At 47.2% G+C, this 11,934-nt stretch overlaps 1 protein-coding gene across 1 annotated transcript; it reads right to left on the reverse strand.

Annotated features, from left to right (window-relative positions):
• Positions 1-173: 173 nt before the first annotated feature.
• Positions 174-9,881, reverse strand: LOC135619028 (protein ROLLING AND ERECT LEAF 2-like). The gene is made up of 4 exons (XM_065120593.1): positions 8,210-9,881; positions 7,906-8,090; positions 1,384-1,607; positions 174-1,219 (listed from the first exon to the last, which is right to left on the reverse strand). Exons 1-4 carry the CDS (start codon positions 9,318-9,320, stop codon positions 427-429), a joined length of 2,313 nt encoding a protein of 770 aa, XP_064976665.1. The 5' UTR covers positions 9,321-9,881; the 3' UTR covers positions 174-426.
• Positions 9,882-11,934: the final 2,053 nt, after the last annotated feature.

Below are 11,934 nucleotides of genomic sequence, written 5' to 3' on the forward strand. Positions count from 1 at the left end.
CTCATTTTGTCGGAAGAAATTAGACAGAATAATCGTGCAATTGAAGCTTGTTTACAGCCAATCCACATGGTTCCATGGAGCATAACACTTCTCTGCCAAAAAGATCAACACAGATACTCCTGTTTCAAACCAGTTCAGTAGGCAATTAGAGAAACCATAGATAAAACACAACAGAGAAGATGAATTGATCTTTATTAAAGCACAGACCAACCAACCAACCAAATTTTGCCTTACAAAGACACCCCCTCCCACATTCCAGAAAGGGAAAAGGATATGTTTCAAAAATGATATATTTACATCAACTTATCCAACCTGACACACCTAAAAGGATGGGAGATTATCTCTTCCTGCTTATAACTATATATTTCCCCTTATGGCTTGATCATATCAATAAGAAAATAGCCGAAAAGTATGAAAGATATTCTATTAAACAGACACACCTCGACAGCAAACACCTTCCATAGCTTCCACAAACATGGCTGAAAAGCCGGTCAATGCCTGAAACACACCAGGCAGGCCTGTCTGTATGTTGTTAAGGGTCATCGATCGGGTGACCTCAACTGCCTTAGCATGCCTCATCATCTCATCTTCTACCTTTATCCGACAAGCTGTGATCTCTGATTTCTTCTCTGCCAGTGGGTCACGTGTGTCGAATACTTGTCCATCATTGTCATGTCCACCTCCTGGAAGCACCATGCCGACCATCGAGGACTGGTAGTATCTTTTCTCAATTCTTCTTAGTGCTCTAGACTTCTTCTCAAGCTCTTTTGAGTAATCCTCAGCCCGTTTCTTGATCTTCAGTTCCTCTGCCTGCTTTGTGTAGATGACATGGATGACATTCATGAAACTTTTGACAGACTCGGATGCCACAGTGTTAGGCAGTTGATCTAGAGCGTGCTTCCACTCATCACAGAAGGCTGTGAGTTCAATCACAATGTGTGAAGAATGGTCTTTCTGGGGGGTGTCGCTGCTGATTTGGAGGAGCGTAAGATTAAGCCAGCTGTATAGGGAACGGACATAGTCACGATAGTATTTGATGAGGCGATTGAAGCTTGAATGCCATGCTGAGACAGCAGCTTCAAGATCACGGGTTGCCAGCCGATGCAAGTCAGAGGTTGATTCGCCAGAAGAGGCACGATTCACAAGGCCCCGGACTTGTTGCACAACATGGTTTTGGACATCATGAAACCAATTCATTTGTCTCCACATGTTCAAAAGCCTATAAGATGTTTGAACATTACACTATGGTTTAGACAGTTAAATAGATGCTTTAGTTTAGCTTATAATTGAAGCTAGAAGCAAGTCTTAGCAGTGCCTTCAACAAAATCATGGATGCTCTGAAAGTAAAAAAACTAAGATTTTGATCAGAGGAGAAACACTCACGCATAGCAAATCTGAACAAGTTGTGGTGCAAGTTCATCATCACGGACTTTGGTTATGGCAGAAGATGTGGTTGTGACAGCTTGAGATGTCACTATGATCAGCGATTGCAATTTCTTAATGGAAGCCTTGGTCTTGTCGAGTTTTGCATCCTCCTTTCCACTATATTCCTGGCTCTGCAGTGTCGACAGTTTCTTCTCATGCTCAATCTTTACACCCTCTCTAGCCTGTACAGTGAAACAACAGAGATAACCATTGATGATAATAAAAGTAACCATCTTGATGACAAAAATTATATAGATAGCACACGCTTAAGGTACTTCTAATTCAGAGACCTTTGAATGGCTTAATCTAAGTGATACACTTGCCACATTACGTGGACCCTTGCCGTAAGCAGATGCTCTGTTCACTTGCAGAGATCAATAAAGGCAATGTGTTTGTGATCCCTAGGCGTTCACCATTAGGTTTTTTTTTCCAGACTTGCTTACAATTTCTTATTTCTACCTCAAATATATCTAATTAAATCACTTGCGCAATAAGGATAAAAGATTGATCGGTCAAATGGAGGAAATTGAATCTGTTTGGACCTAGTTTGCTACCAATACTGAAGGTACATTGATTCATCTGAAAGATTCCTTCTGACCGACCACTGTGTTGAATAACTGAAGAACTGAACAGTAACACGGTTGTTTGTCACGTTACATGGTACTAGATGATCAAAAGAAAATGCTAAAGGACCACAAATTGCACAACTGCCTCCACGTATGATATCACGTGCATTATGAGCTTGGTACTATGATCGAGAAATAAACATGAGTTTCCCTAAAGTCCAATCTAGTGATCCCATTAGCTTGAATCAAGCCAACACCATCTAGAAATAAACAATAAGATACAATTAACATGACCTTGGTTCTTTGCAAGTGACAGTCCCCTGTTAACTACCATGGGACAAGCACTTCTCTCTTTCTTCCCACCTCTATCAGCATCTTTAAGAATCTACTTGTAGTAGTACTCAATCTTCCTACTGACTGACCAACTGACACGGACTTAGCTGGTTTTGCCTAAGTCGTGCGGCACCCTTGCGCGTCCGTCCGCAAAGGTCAGCCTCCCCGAAGCCTCCCATTGTCCCTTAGGACCAACAAAAGAGAGAACGGGTTAAAGAGAACGCCTCAAACGGGATCCACAAGCAAACATGTCCGAAAAACACTTCATAGACAAAGCAAATTACAAACAGACTTTACAAGCTCTGAACAGTGGCACAACAAAGGGTAAAATGGTCCATTACAGACCGAAAAGATCTCGAGCGTGTCCACATGACACAACCTTTATTTACAAGCCTAAAGAGGCCACCAACCCAACTAAAATGGGACTATTAAGCCTTCGGCCGCCCCTTTACATTCTGTACAAGGCATGAACATGCCAAAAGACACGGACATACATAAGCATTACATCAAACACCTTGTTTAGAAGTTTGTCCGTGACATTCTCCCCCACTTATCCCTTCGACGTCCTCGTCGAAGCCTTTGTGAACACTGCAACTCTTCGCCTTTGCTAAGTCTTCAATCTTCTGCTCCAGCTGCAATGCGCCTCCTGGCTCCCAGCTGCTCTCCGCTGCTGTTTTTGAGTAGTCGAACCTTTGATCCGCCATGCTGCTTCAACTCGCCAATGACTCTGACTCTGGTGTGGGGTTGGCTGAGTTGTGTTGATCCTCGTTGATTCCTGCGGATCCACCAAATGAAGGAAAAGACCATTCTTACTGCGCCAGTTTCTCAAAATTTCCACATGCTGCTTGAACTGGGTGGATGCTTATTGGAGCTTTAACGAGCATCGCCTCGCAAACTTCTGAAGTTTTGGGTCCTTCCTCCACAAAATCTGCTCATTGACTCTTCTTTCAGTTAGTTGTCACATCCAAGTAGGTTCGCATCACTTCCGCTTTCGATTGGCATTTCGTTGGGAAATGAAGCGGACAATCTACTCTCAGTAGCACTGATCACCGTTGGTGAGGATTTGACAACTATTGTCTTCCATTATCTTCGAAGGGTCTTTGAACTTGTGCAGAGCTCCTCTGCTGGATAGATAAGAGAACTAGGGTACTCGGTTTCGCCCATTCTCTTAAGAGTTGAGAAGGCAAAGGTTACTTGACTTCGCCCGCCTCCTCGAGGTTGTACTTCATGCATCGAGCTGGTTACTGGCCTTCGCCTGCTCTTTGCTCACACTTCTGAAGCACTTGAAGTGTTTGCACTCCTTGCGTTGAGTTAGCTACTGTGATTCACCTTCTCAATGCCATTGAACTTCTGGAATGCAGGAAGTTTTCACCCCAACTTGGAGTAATTCTCTGATAGATGAGGTCGCCTCTAAGATTGTACCGTCTTCTCCATCAACCCTGCCGCCTACTCCACTGAGTAGCAAAGGTACAGCACCACGTACTGCCTGCTTCGTTCCTTGGTCGTGCACTCTTGCATGACCCGAAGTCCTTCACTTACGGCTATCTTGATGAGAAACTTGTTGACACCGGTCTTACGAAGTTTCTTGGCCTCTGCCCTTCAGCCTTGTCTCGGTACTTGGAGATTGCCTCTGCATGCTCCACCTCCTCGGCCCCTTTCACGACCAAGCGCTCTCCCTCCGTGAGAGCAAGGGATCAATGACTTTGACGGAAGTCCCGCCTCTGCGGTACCATGGCGCTGCCATGCCCATGGCCCTACTATCCGTCGCCTCGCATCTACATCCCTTTTCTTCACAATCAGTAGATATGCCTTCGTGACACTCCTCTGAGTCCACCTCCATTCTCACTGATTGCTTGATTTTGGGTAGCTAAGTCCCTCAGGACTTGTCGTCGCTTCCTCGCCCCTTTCGACCTCCTGCTTCAACACCTCTGTGTTCTCCAAGCAGTCTGTTTGGTCGATGGAAAGACAGACTGCAACTCCCATGCATGGCCTCTGCCATCACATTGTAGGGTTTGCACCGATTCTGTTCTCCTTAGCTTCCTTGGTAGCAACGTTCGCTTACTCGACCTTGTCCTCTGACTTGTCAGGCTCCCTTAAGCGAATATGAGCTCTGGAGCAGTCCAACTCTCCAGCTGCTTCGATCATACCTCTGCATGATCAAGTCCCTCTCATGGGACTCACTGGTACTTGCATTCGAACTTTTCCCTTGGTGGAACCCAGCCCCCATATGCTGATGACCAAGGTTTTCATCCGATGCAAAATTCGGTGCACGCCCGGAAGACCCGCCTCTGCGGTACCATGGCCTTCACTCCTTGAATCCATAGCCCTTCTTGCCGTCGTGTGGTTCACCAAAGCGGAGCTCCCAGTAGCTCCCGATCATACCTCCATATGATCTAGTCCCTCCCGGGACTGTGTCGTGTGTGTCGCATTGCCACGAACTGTTCCACCACGATCCGCTGCACCATGTCGCCTCCTGGTGACATCTCCATTGCATTCTGATCCTTGTGGAATAAACTCGAATTGTGAACCCTCCATGTGTGGCCTCTGCCAATACATCGCAGGGTCTCCTCCACCTTCGATTTTGTTCGCTCCTTTGGCAATCGACCTTCATCCACCCACTCTTGGGTCACACCTAGATGAAGCACCGCTCTAGGACAGTCCGTCGCCTAGAAGCTCCCGAAGTCCACCGACTTCGCTGTAAATTATGCACCATTGCCTGGATCCTGGGCCTCTGCCCCTACCAGCACAATCTCCGCTGCACACCGCTTCCTTCATAGCAACTCGAATGGCAACACTGTGGCATATTCTTCAAGAGTACCTGCCTCTGCGTCCTCTTGCCCCGTGCTAAGGCCTTCTGAACCCAACTTCGCCTCCGCAAATTGAGTCGCCTTAGTTCCTCCATCAAATGCTCCTCCGAGATAAGGTGCATGTGCCTAGAAGCTCCCTTCGTCTTTGGCACCATGCAAGATGAGTCCGCTCCGACAGAATGAAGGACCCATGGAACAACATGATCCTACTCTTGCCTCTGCAAGAGTTCATGTCTTTGACCTCTGTCTAAGGAAAGCACTGTGCTTCTGCTCCATGTTCCAACTTCTCTGCTGGCTCCCTTCATGCGGCTTGGGTACTTCACCAAGTTACGCCCAAGTTGCTCCGCTCCTCGTTTTCGCATTGAGTCGATGGTGGCCCTCGTGCCCACCATTCCACAGGTCAGCCCTCCCTTGAGTCCGATCTCCACATCGACTCCAAGTGTGCCTTCATTTAAGTTGCTTCAGGTCGCTCCCCCACTTGATCTCGCAATGCATCCACCCATGCATTCTCTCGAGCGAGATCATGTGACAACTCCTCGCTGCTTGCTCGGTCCATTGAGCTTCGTGGAGTTGTTGTTTGTGAGGTACTCCTCCTCAACATGTGAAGTCCATCTCACATGATTCTCCCTCTGGAGAGCCGAGACTTATCCCTCCTGGATAACTGTCCCATTGGAGCAACATCTCTCTTCGTTTCGGAGACCACCATCCCCTTGGACTACTCCGATCTGCAGAATAAACTGTGCATTGTTCTGCCTCCTGCAAACGCACTTGCTAGATTGCGCCTCCACGTCAATACAGCCACCACTGCACCCCTCAAGGCCTAGCAACATGCTGAACTCGTTGCACACTTCAGCCTCCTCCGGACGTATCCTTCGCATGCCGAAGAGAAAGTTTCAATGCTCCATGGCGCCGAGTCTCGGTCGCCTTGGGATGGCCACGAACAATCCATCGTCCGCATACAAGCCCATGCATGAGTACCGAATTTTTCGAGTTAGCAATTCCCCTCACCTCTGTGAGCTTTGCACAACTCTTTCGGTCGCTGAGCAACTCATTCCACTTTGCATGGTCTCGTCCTTTTGCCAAGCGCCTCGCTTGCCTTGAGCACCATCAAGTAAAGTTGTCAACGTTGAGCCGTAGCTCAAACTCAGCCATCCCAACCTTTGTGCGCTCCAGATTCTTCCAAGCTTGCCTGTTCTCGTGGTGCCTCTTGCGCGAAGGGTTGGCCATTCCTCTGAATGCCAATCTCAGATGCCCGCTCCTCTGAGCGACTCTTTTCCCTACATCTCCATGCCCGTTTTCCCTCAAACGGTCGCGCATGTGCTGACTGCCCTCAACGCAGCCCCGCTAGGTCCCCCACGTTTGCATGTCAAGTGTTTCTATGAGTGCTTGTCCCGCTCTGATACCATATGACACGGACTTAGCTGGTTTTGCCTAAGTCGTGCGGCACCCTTGCGCGTCCGTCCGCAAAGGTCAGCCTCCCCGAAGCCTCCCATTGTCCCTTAGGACCAACAAAAGAGAGAACGGGTTAAAGAGAACGCCTCAAACGGGATCCACAAGCAAACATGTCCGAAAAACACTTCATAGACAAAGCAAATTACAAACAGACTTTACAAGCTCTGAACAGTGGCACAACAAAGGGTAAAATGGTCCATTACAGACCGAAAAGATCTCGAGCGTGTCCACATGACACAACCTTTATTTACAAGCCTAAAGAGGCCACCAACCCAACTAAAATGGGACTATTAAGCCTTCGGCCGCCCCTTTACATTCTGTACAAGGCATGAACATGCCAAAAGACACGGACATACATAAGCATTACATCAAACACCTTGTTTAGAAGTTTGTCCGTGACACAACGTCAGACAATAAATTGGTAGCCTGTCAGCTCAAATGCTTCAGAGGGTTACTTCCAAGGCCTCAACCAAATGGTGCCCGTGGCCTATGAGTTTCTACAATCTGAACCGTGCTAATTGTTCAACTATGTTTCATTCGACCAAATGGTGGCAATAGCCTATAGGAGTTTCTAAACAGCACCATAGTTGCTCATGTATCAGTAGTTGACCGGCTTGCTATGAGCCTGCTCCAGGTATAACTATCATCGAGATAGTAACCATCTTTTAAGGAAGTCAGAGAAAAATACAACACTTGTCAGTGGTATCTTTAAACAAAATGAAATAAAATACATGGGAAACAATCGAACCAAAGTGCTAAAATTTACACATATCCGATTAATGATCTCAAGGAACAAATTTGCTTTACTATAACTTGAAAACAGACAACGATAAAGAGTTTACTGTCACTCTGTAGAGAGTTCATCGTCACCAAGTCAGTATACCCCATAGGGAAAAAGATGAAAGCCCCCACATTTAAGAATCAGACAAAGATCAAGAGTAAAGTGACTACAAATTGTTTCATGTAGCAAGGGCTCCAAAATTTTCCTTTTAAGCACTCGATATTAATATCTCAATCCAAAACGAAAATTTTCATCCAAACTCATTCCAGTATGCATCCATCCATTTCTATGTAAATTTCTAGTGGCAATTCAGATGTATATATAAATTTCTACGATGATTCCATAAGACATTATGGTGACAACAAATAACACCAAAACGAAAATTTTTCATCCAAACTCATTCCAGTATTCATCCATTTCTATGTAAATTTCTAGTGGAAATTCAGATGTGTATATAAATTTCTACGATGATTCCATAAGACATTACGGTGACAACAAATAACAGCAAAAGCAAGCTAAAAAGGTTTCCCCCTAAATATACCTTCACCTCCTCGTAGAGCTTCTTCTCCCAAGCCAAGAGCCGCTCCAAAGTGGATAAATGGCTCTTCCCTCCGCCTGACTCCTCTAAAGCTGCTGTATCCAAGCGGTACCGAATTGCCAATGGCGGCTTCGACGTCCAGCTCGACGACAGAGCGCTCAGCACACTGTTCGAGTGGTACACCGTCTCTGAAATTTGAATACAACCAAGCTAATAATCAGTTTGAAGCCTTAACCTGACTGCAACGCAGGACGAATCGTAATGGCCGCCATAAGCCCTAACGAAACATGGGCGTTCCTCCACTTACTCTTGAGCTGCCGGAAGCTACCGTCAAACTGGGCCCGGCCAATCTCGAGGAGATCCGAGACGGCGCTGCCGGCATCGGCGGCCTTGACGAAGTACTCCTCGATCGCGGCCGCAATCTCCGCCAGGTTGTGGTGGCGCACCACCATCGGCAGCTCGGCAGCGGCGGCGAAAGACGAGGTAGTCTCCTGGACGCCGGCTTTCCACCTGGCGGACGATGATCCCGCCTCCGACCTCGGCCGCAGCCGCGTCTTCAGCTCCGCCGCCGCAGACGACGCGATCTCGGACGGCGCTGCCTGACTTGGGGCGTATTCTGATCTGGTGGCCGTGCTCTCTGATGTCGATACTGTGTCCCTTTCGTCTTCTCGTCCCTCCTCCCGCTGCGGCTCGCCATCGGATCGGGTGGAAGAGCTGGTGGGGCTGGTACAGTGCTCGCCCCATTCGCGGCAATAGACCTCTTCTCTTCCTCCTCGTCCTTCTTCCGCTGGCGCTACATGCTCCTCATCCGACTCGTCCACTTCTTCTTCCGGGGGGAGATGGTGCCGGAGACGATTCTTCTCCTCGAGCTCGGTTTTCCTGCGTTCGAAAAACTCGGAATTGGGTGGCGAAGGCGGGCAGCATTTCGTCCAGTCCCAGGCGGAGGAGGACTGGGAAGGGGTGGTGGCGTACGTCGAGTTCCGTGGAGGGAACCCAGGGTGGCCGGCGTCGGACGCGGCGGAGGTAGAGGGCTTGCGGAAGGAGGTGGAGGAGGACACGACGGATCGAGAAGGGGAAGGGGAGAAGTCGTGGTGGCGGCGGGGGCGGCGTCGGGGACGCGGTGCCGGGGGAGATGGAGCGGGAGGGGGCTGGGGCTTGGACGGGGGGAAGGAGGAGGCGGCGGAGGCAGAGAAAGAGGAGCGGAGGAGGATGGGAGGGGTTTGCTCGGAGACGGCGAGGGGCTCGCCGAGGGCGAAGCGGGTGAGGGCGGAGCCGGTGAGGCGGAGGGAGCAGAGGTAATCGGAGTGGGCGGAGGCGAGGTGGTGGCGGGAGTGAACAGCCTCCTTCATGAGGCGGCGGCGCTCCTTGCAGCGGCGCACGCAGTCCTCGTTCTCCAGCCTCGACGCCGTGCACCCCATTTGCTCCCTCACAGTGGCGGCACGTAGAGAGAGAGAGAGAGAGAGAGAGAGCACGATAAATAGCCAAAAACCACAGATATGCCACTACTTACAACCTTTTTAACGTTTTAGGTCCTCTATAACTGGGCACAACGAGCGAAGAGAATAAGCCGTTCGATTTTCCAATTTTGGTTCAATGGACGGTCGCGATTCGCTATCGATGCTCGACGAAGGAAATAAGGTAACCTGGGCTGTGGGGTCCACGGGTGAGGGGCCCGCAGTATCGCCCAATCGGAACGAGACTCTGTGTCGCTGCTGTCTCGAGAGAGACACAGAAGCCACACCTTACATGGCCTCGTCTGCCGGCGATGGAAAAGCAGGAAGAAGAGACAACGAGCCTCATCTCCGTCGCCGTGTCAAACAGCAGACTGCTATTCAACACCGATGGAAAAGGAGCTTCATGATGAGATTAACCCAGTCATCCTCCACTTGGTTCTTAACCTCAAGGTAGAGAAAGGATCTCATCCAACTACAATGTGGATGGTTTCACTGTCATCGGCTGCTAAATAACACTCAAATTGCAAGGTGAAGGTGTTTCTGCCTCCTGAAAGGTTCAAGTGAAAGTGTTACAGGAGAGAAAGCATGTAATGCATCTGCTTTATGGGGGGAGGGGGGCTTCGCTTTGGAGACGTGATATGGAGGGAGGAGATCAGAAGGCACCAAGAAAGTAGAAGGGGGGCGTGGAAAGGAGAGGAGGGACAAAGTTGCCGATCCTCCTTTAGCTTGGACCAACCACCCATGTGCACGGTGCCTTCTTTTCCACCTTCTCGTCTTCCCTTCTCTTGGCCTCTTCTTCCCTTCCTCTCCTTTTTCCTCTCTTTCCTCCTCCCTCATCTGCATGGTGGATCCTATGGAAACTGTTGACCTTTATGACTCATGTCCACTCCGGTGGGAGCACTTGCAAACGTCGAAGAATAAAGCTGCTGTGCTAGTGGGGAATAGGGTTCTCCTTCCCACACATCGTTAGATATGTATATTCATTGAAGCACTGCTGTCCATTGTGTGTTCATCCCCCTGACACCAAAATATATATACATAGATTTATCATGAAACGAAGGACCACTATGTTTGCTGGTTTCAAGCTGAAGCCAAATGCTTCCTTTTGCTCTCTTGCTTGCTGATGATAATTCTTCATTGCCATTACACTCCAAAAAGCGTCCTCGATCACTGTTCCAACTCCAGGTTGGGATCTAAATTACTAACACTCCTATAGCTCCTCACATGCAGAACAGTTTCGATATCCCTTCCATTCAGCAATTGTTAATCAATCTCCAGGGTTTTGGGGATGTGATCTTAGCATTTGTGAATACTTCCAACTTCAAATAACTATGAGAAAGTGAGGGATCGCGGATGACTGTCTGAAACACTTTCAGTGTTTTTAAGAAGGAGAAGTGAATGGCAACAACGGGAATTGGAGACGCTATACAAACTTCTCCCTTTTCATAGCGTATGTTCATCTTAAGTTGAGAGGAAAGTATTTATCTTCCAAGAATACTTCGTTCATCTTCATATTATCTTTCAAATTAGATCAATCATAAAATCATGATAATTGACTTAAACATTATGTCGAAAATATATCCGATCTTGATCTTTATGTAAATCGATAAATTGAATCTAATTATCGTAACACAATAATTTTTTGTTTTAGGATTTTTAATATTTCTTTCATAAATTATAAAACATGAGGAATTAATATGCAATCAAGATATGTGTAATACCCCTAATTAGTCCCATATCGAAATTGAACAATATTAAGATTGACTTGGTCCGATGAGTGTATTATTATCAACTTCAACTTAAGTATTTTGGTCAGTGATTTAGATCAAACGAAGTTGATAGACTAGTTAAACTATCATGCTCGGGTTATGATAATATATTTTAAATACATCTTACTTTACAGTTAAATATATTATAAATATGAAAAAAAGATATTTAAATTATCTTATAATTATGATGTGTGACGAAATCAAAGTATTCCAATACAGAATAATACGAATGTGTTGTAGAGATCCACGTAAATATTTATGGTTTAGATATTTAATTTGATGTTTTTAATATCCTACGGATTTATATTGTGTACATGCAGGAAAATTGTTATGGGCAATTCAGAGATATACTTGGAATGGGATTAATATGATTCGTCCTTTAACGATCGCCAATGAATGGGCTCAACGAGCGAGTTTGAGTTGGACTCACGTTTGGCTCAAACCCGTTAAGGTCGGCTCACACTATAAAAGCCCTATCGCTCTCCGATGTCCAGAGAGCAACGAAGAGGAGCGAGAGGTCCTATGCAGCGGACCTTGCAACCCCTGCCGGATGGCGTCGAGTTTCGGAGAAAGTGTAGCCTCGCCGACCTTCCTATTTTCTCACCCAGGTTCGACGCAATCATTCTCTTATATTCTTGTCCTGATGCGATCGTTGCATTACATACCTAATCTTCATTAAATTGCTTTTGAGGAGTCGTTTCTTGTCGAAGAGGTAGCGATTGGGTTGACTAACATGGTTATCGGGATATCTTGTTGTTTTAGTTCTTGGAGATTTCCGTCTTCATCTATACCGCTACTAATGCAGCTTG

Source organism: Musa acuminata, chromosome BXJ2-8 (genome assembly GCF_036884655.1).
Source record: "Musa acuminata AAA Group cultivar baxijiao chromosome BXJ2-8, Cavendish_Baxijiao_AAA, whole genome shotgun sequence".
NCBI classification, from domain to species: domain Eukaryota; kingdom Viridiplantae; phylum Streptophyta; class Magnoliopsida; order Zingiberales; family Musaceae; genus Musa; species Musa acuminata.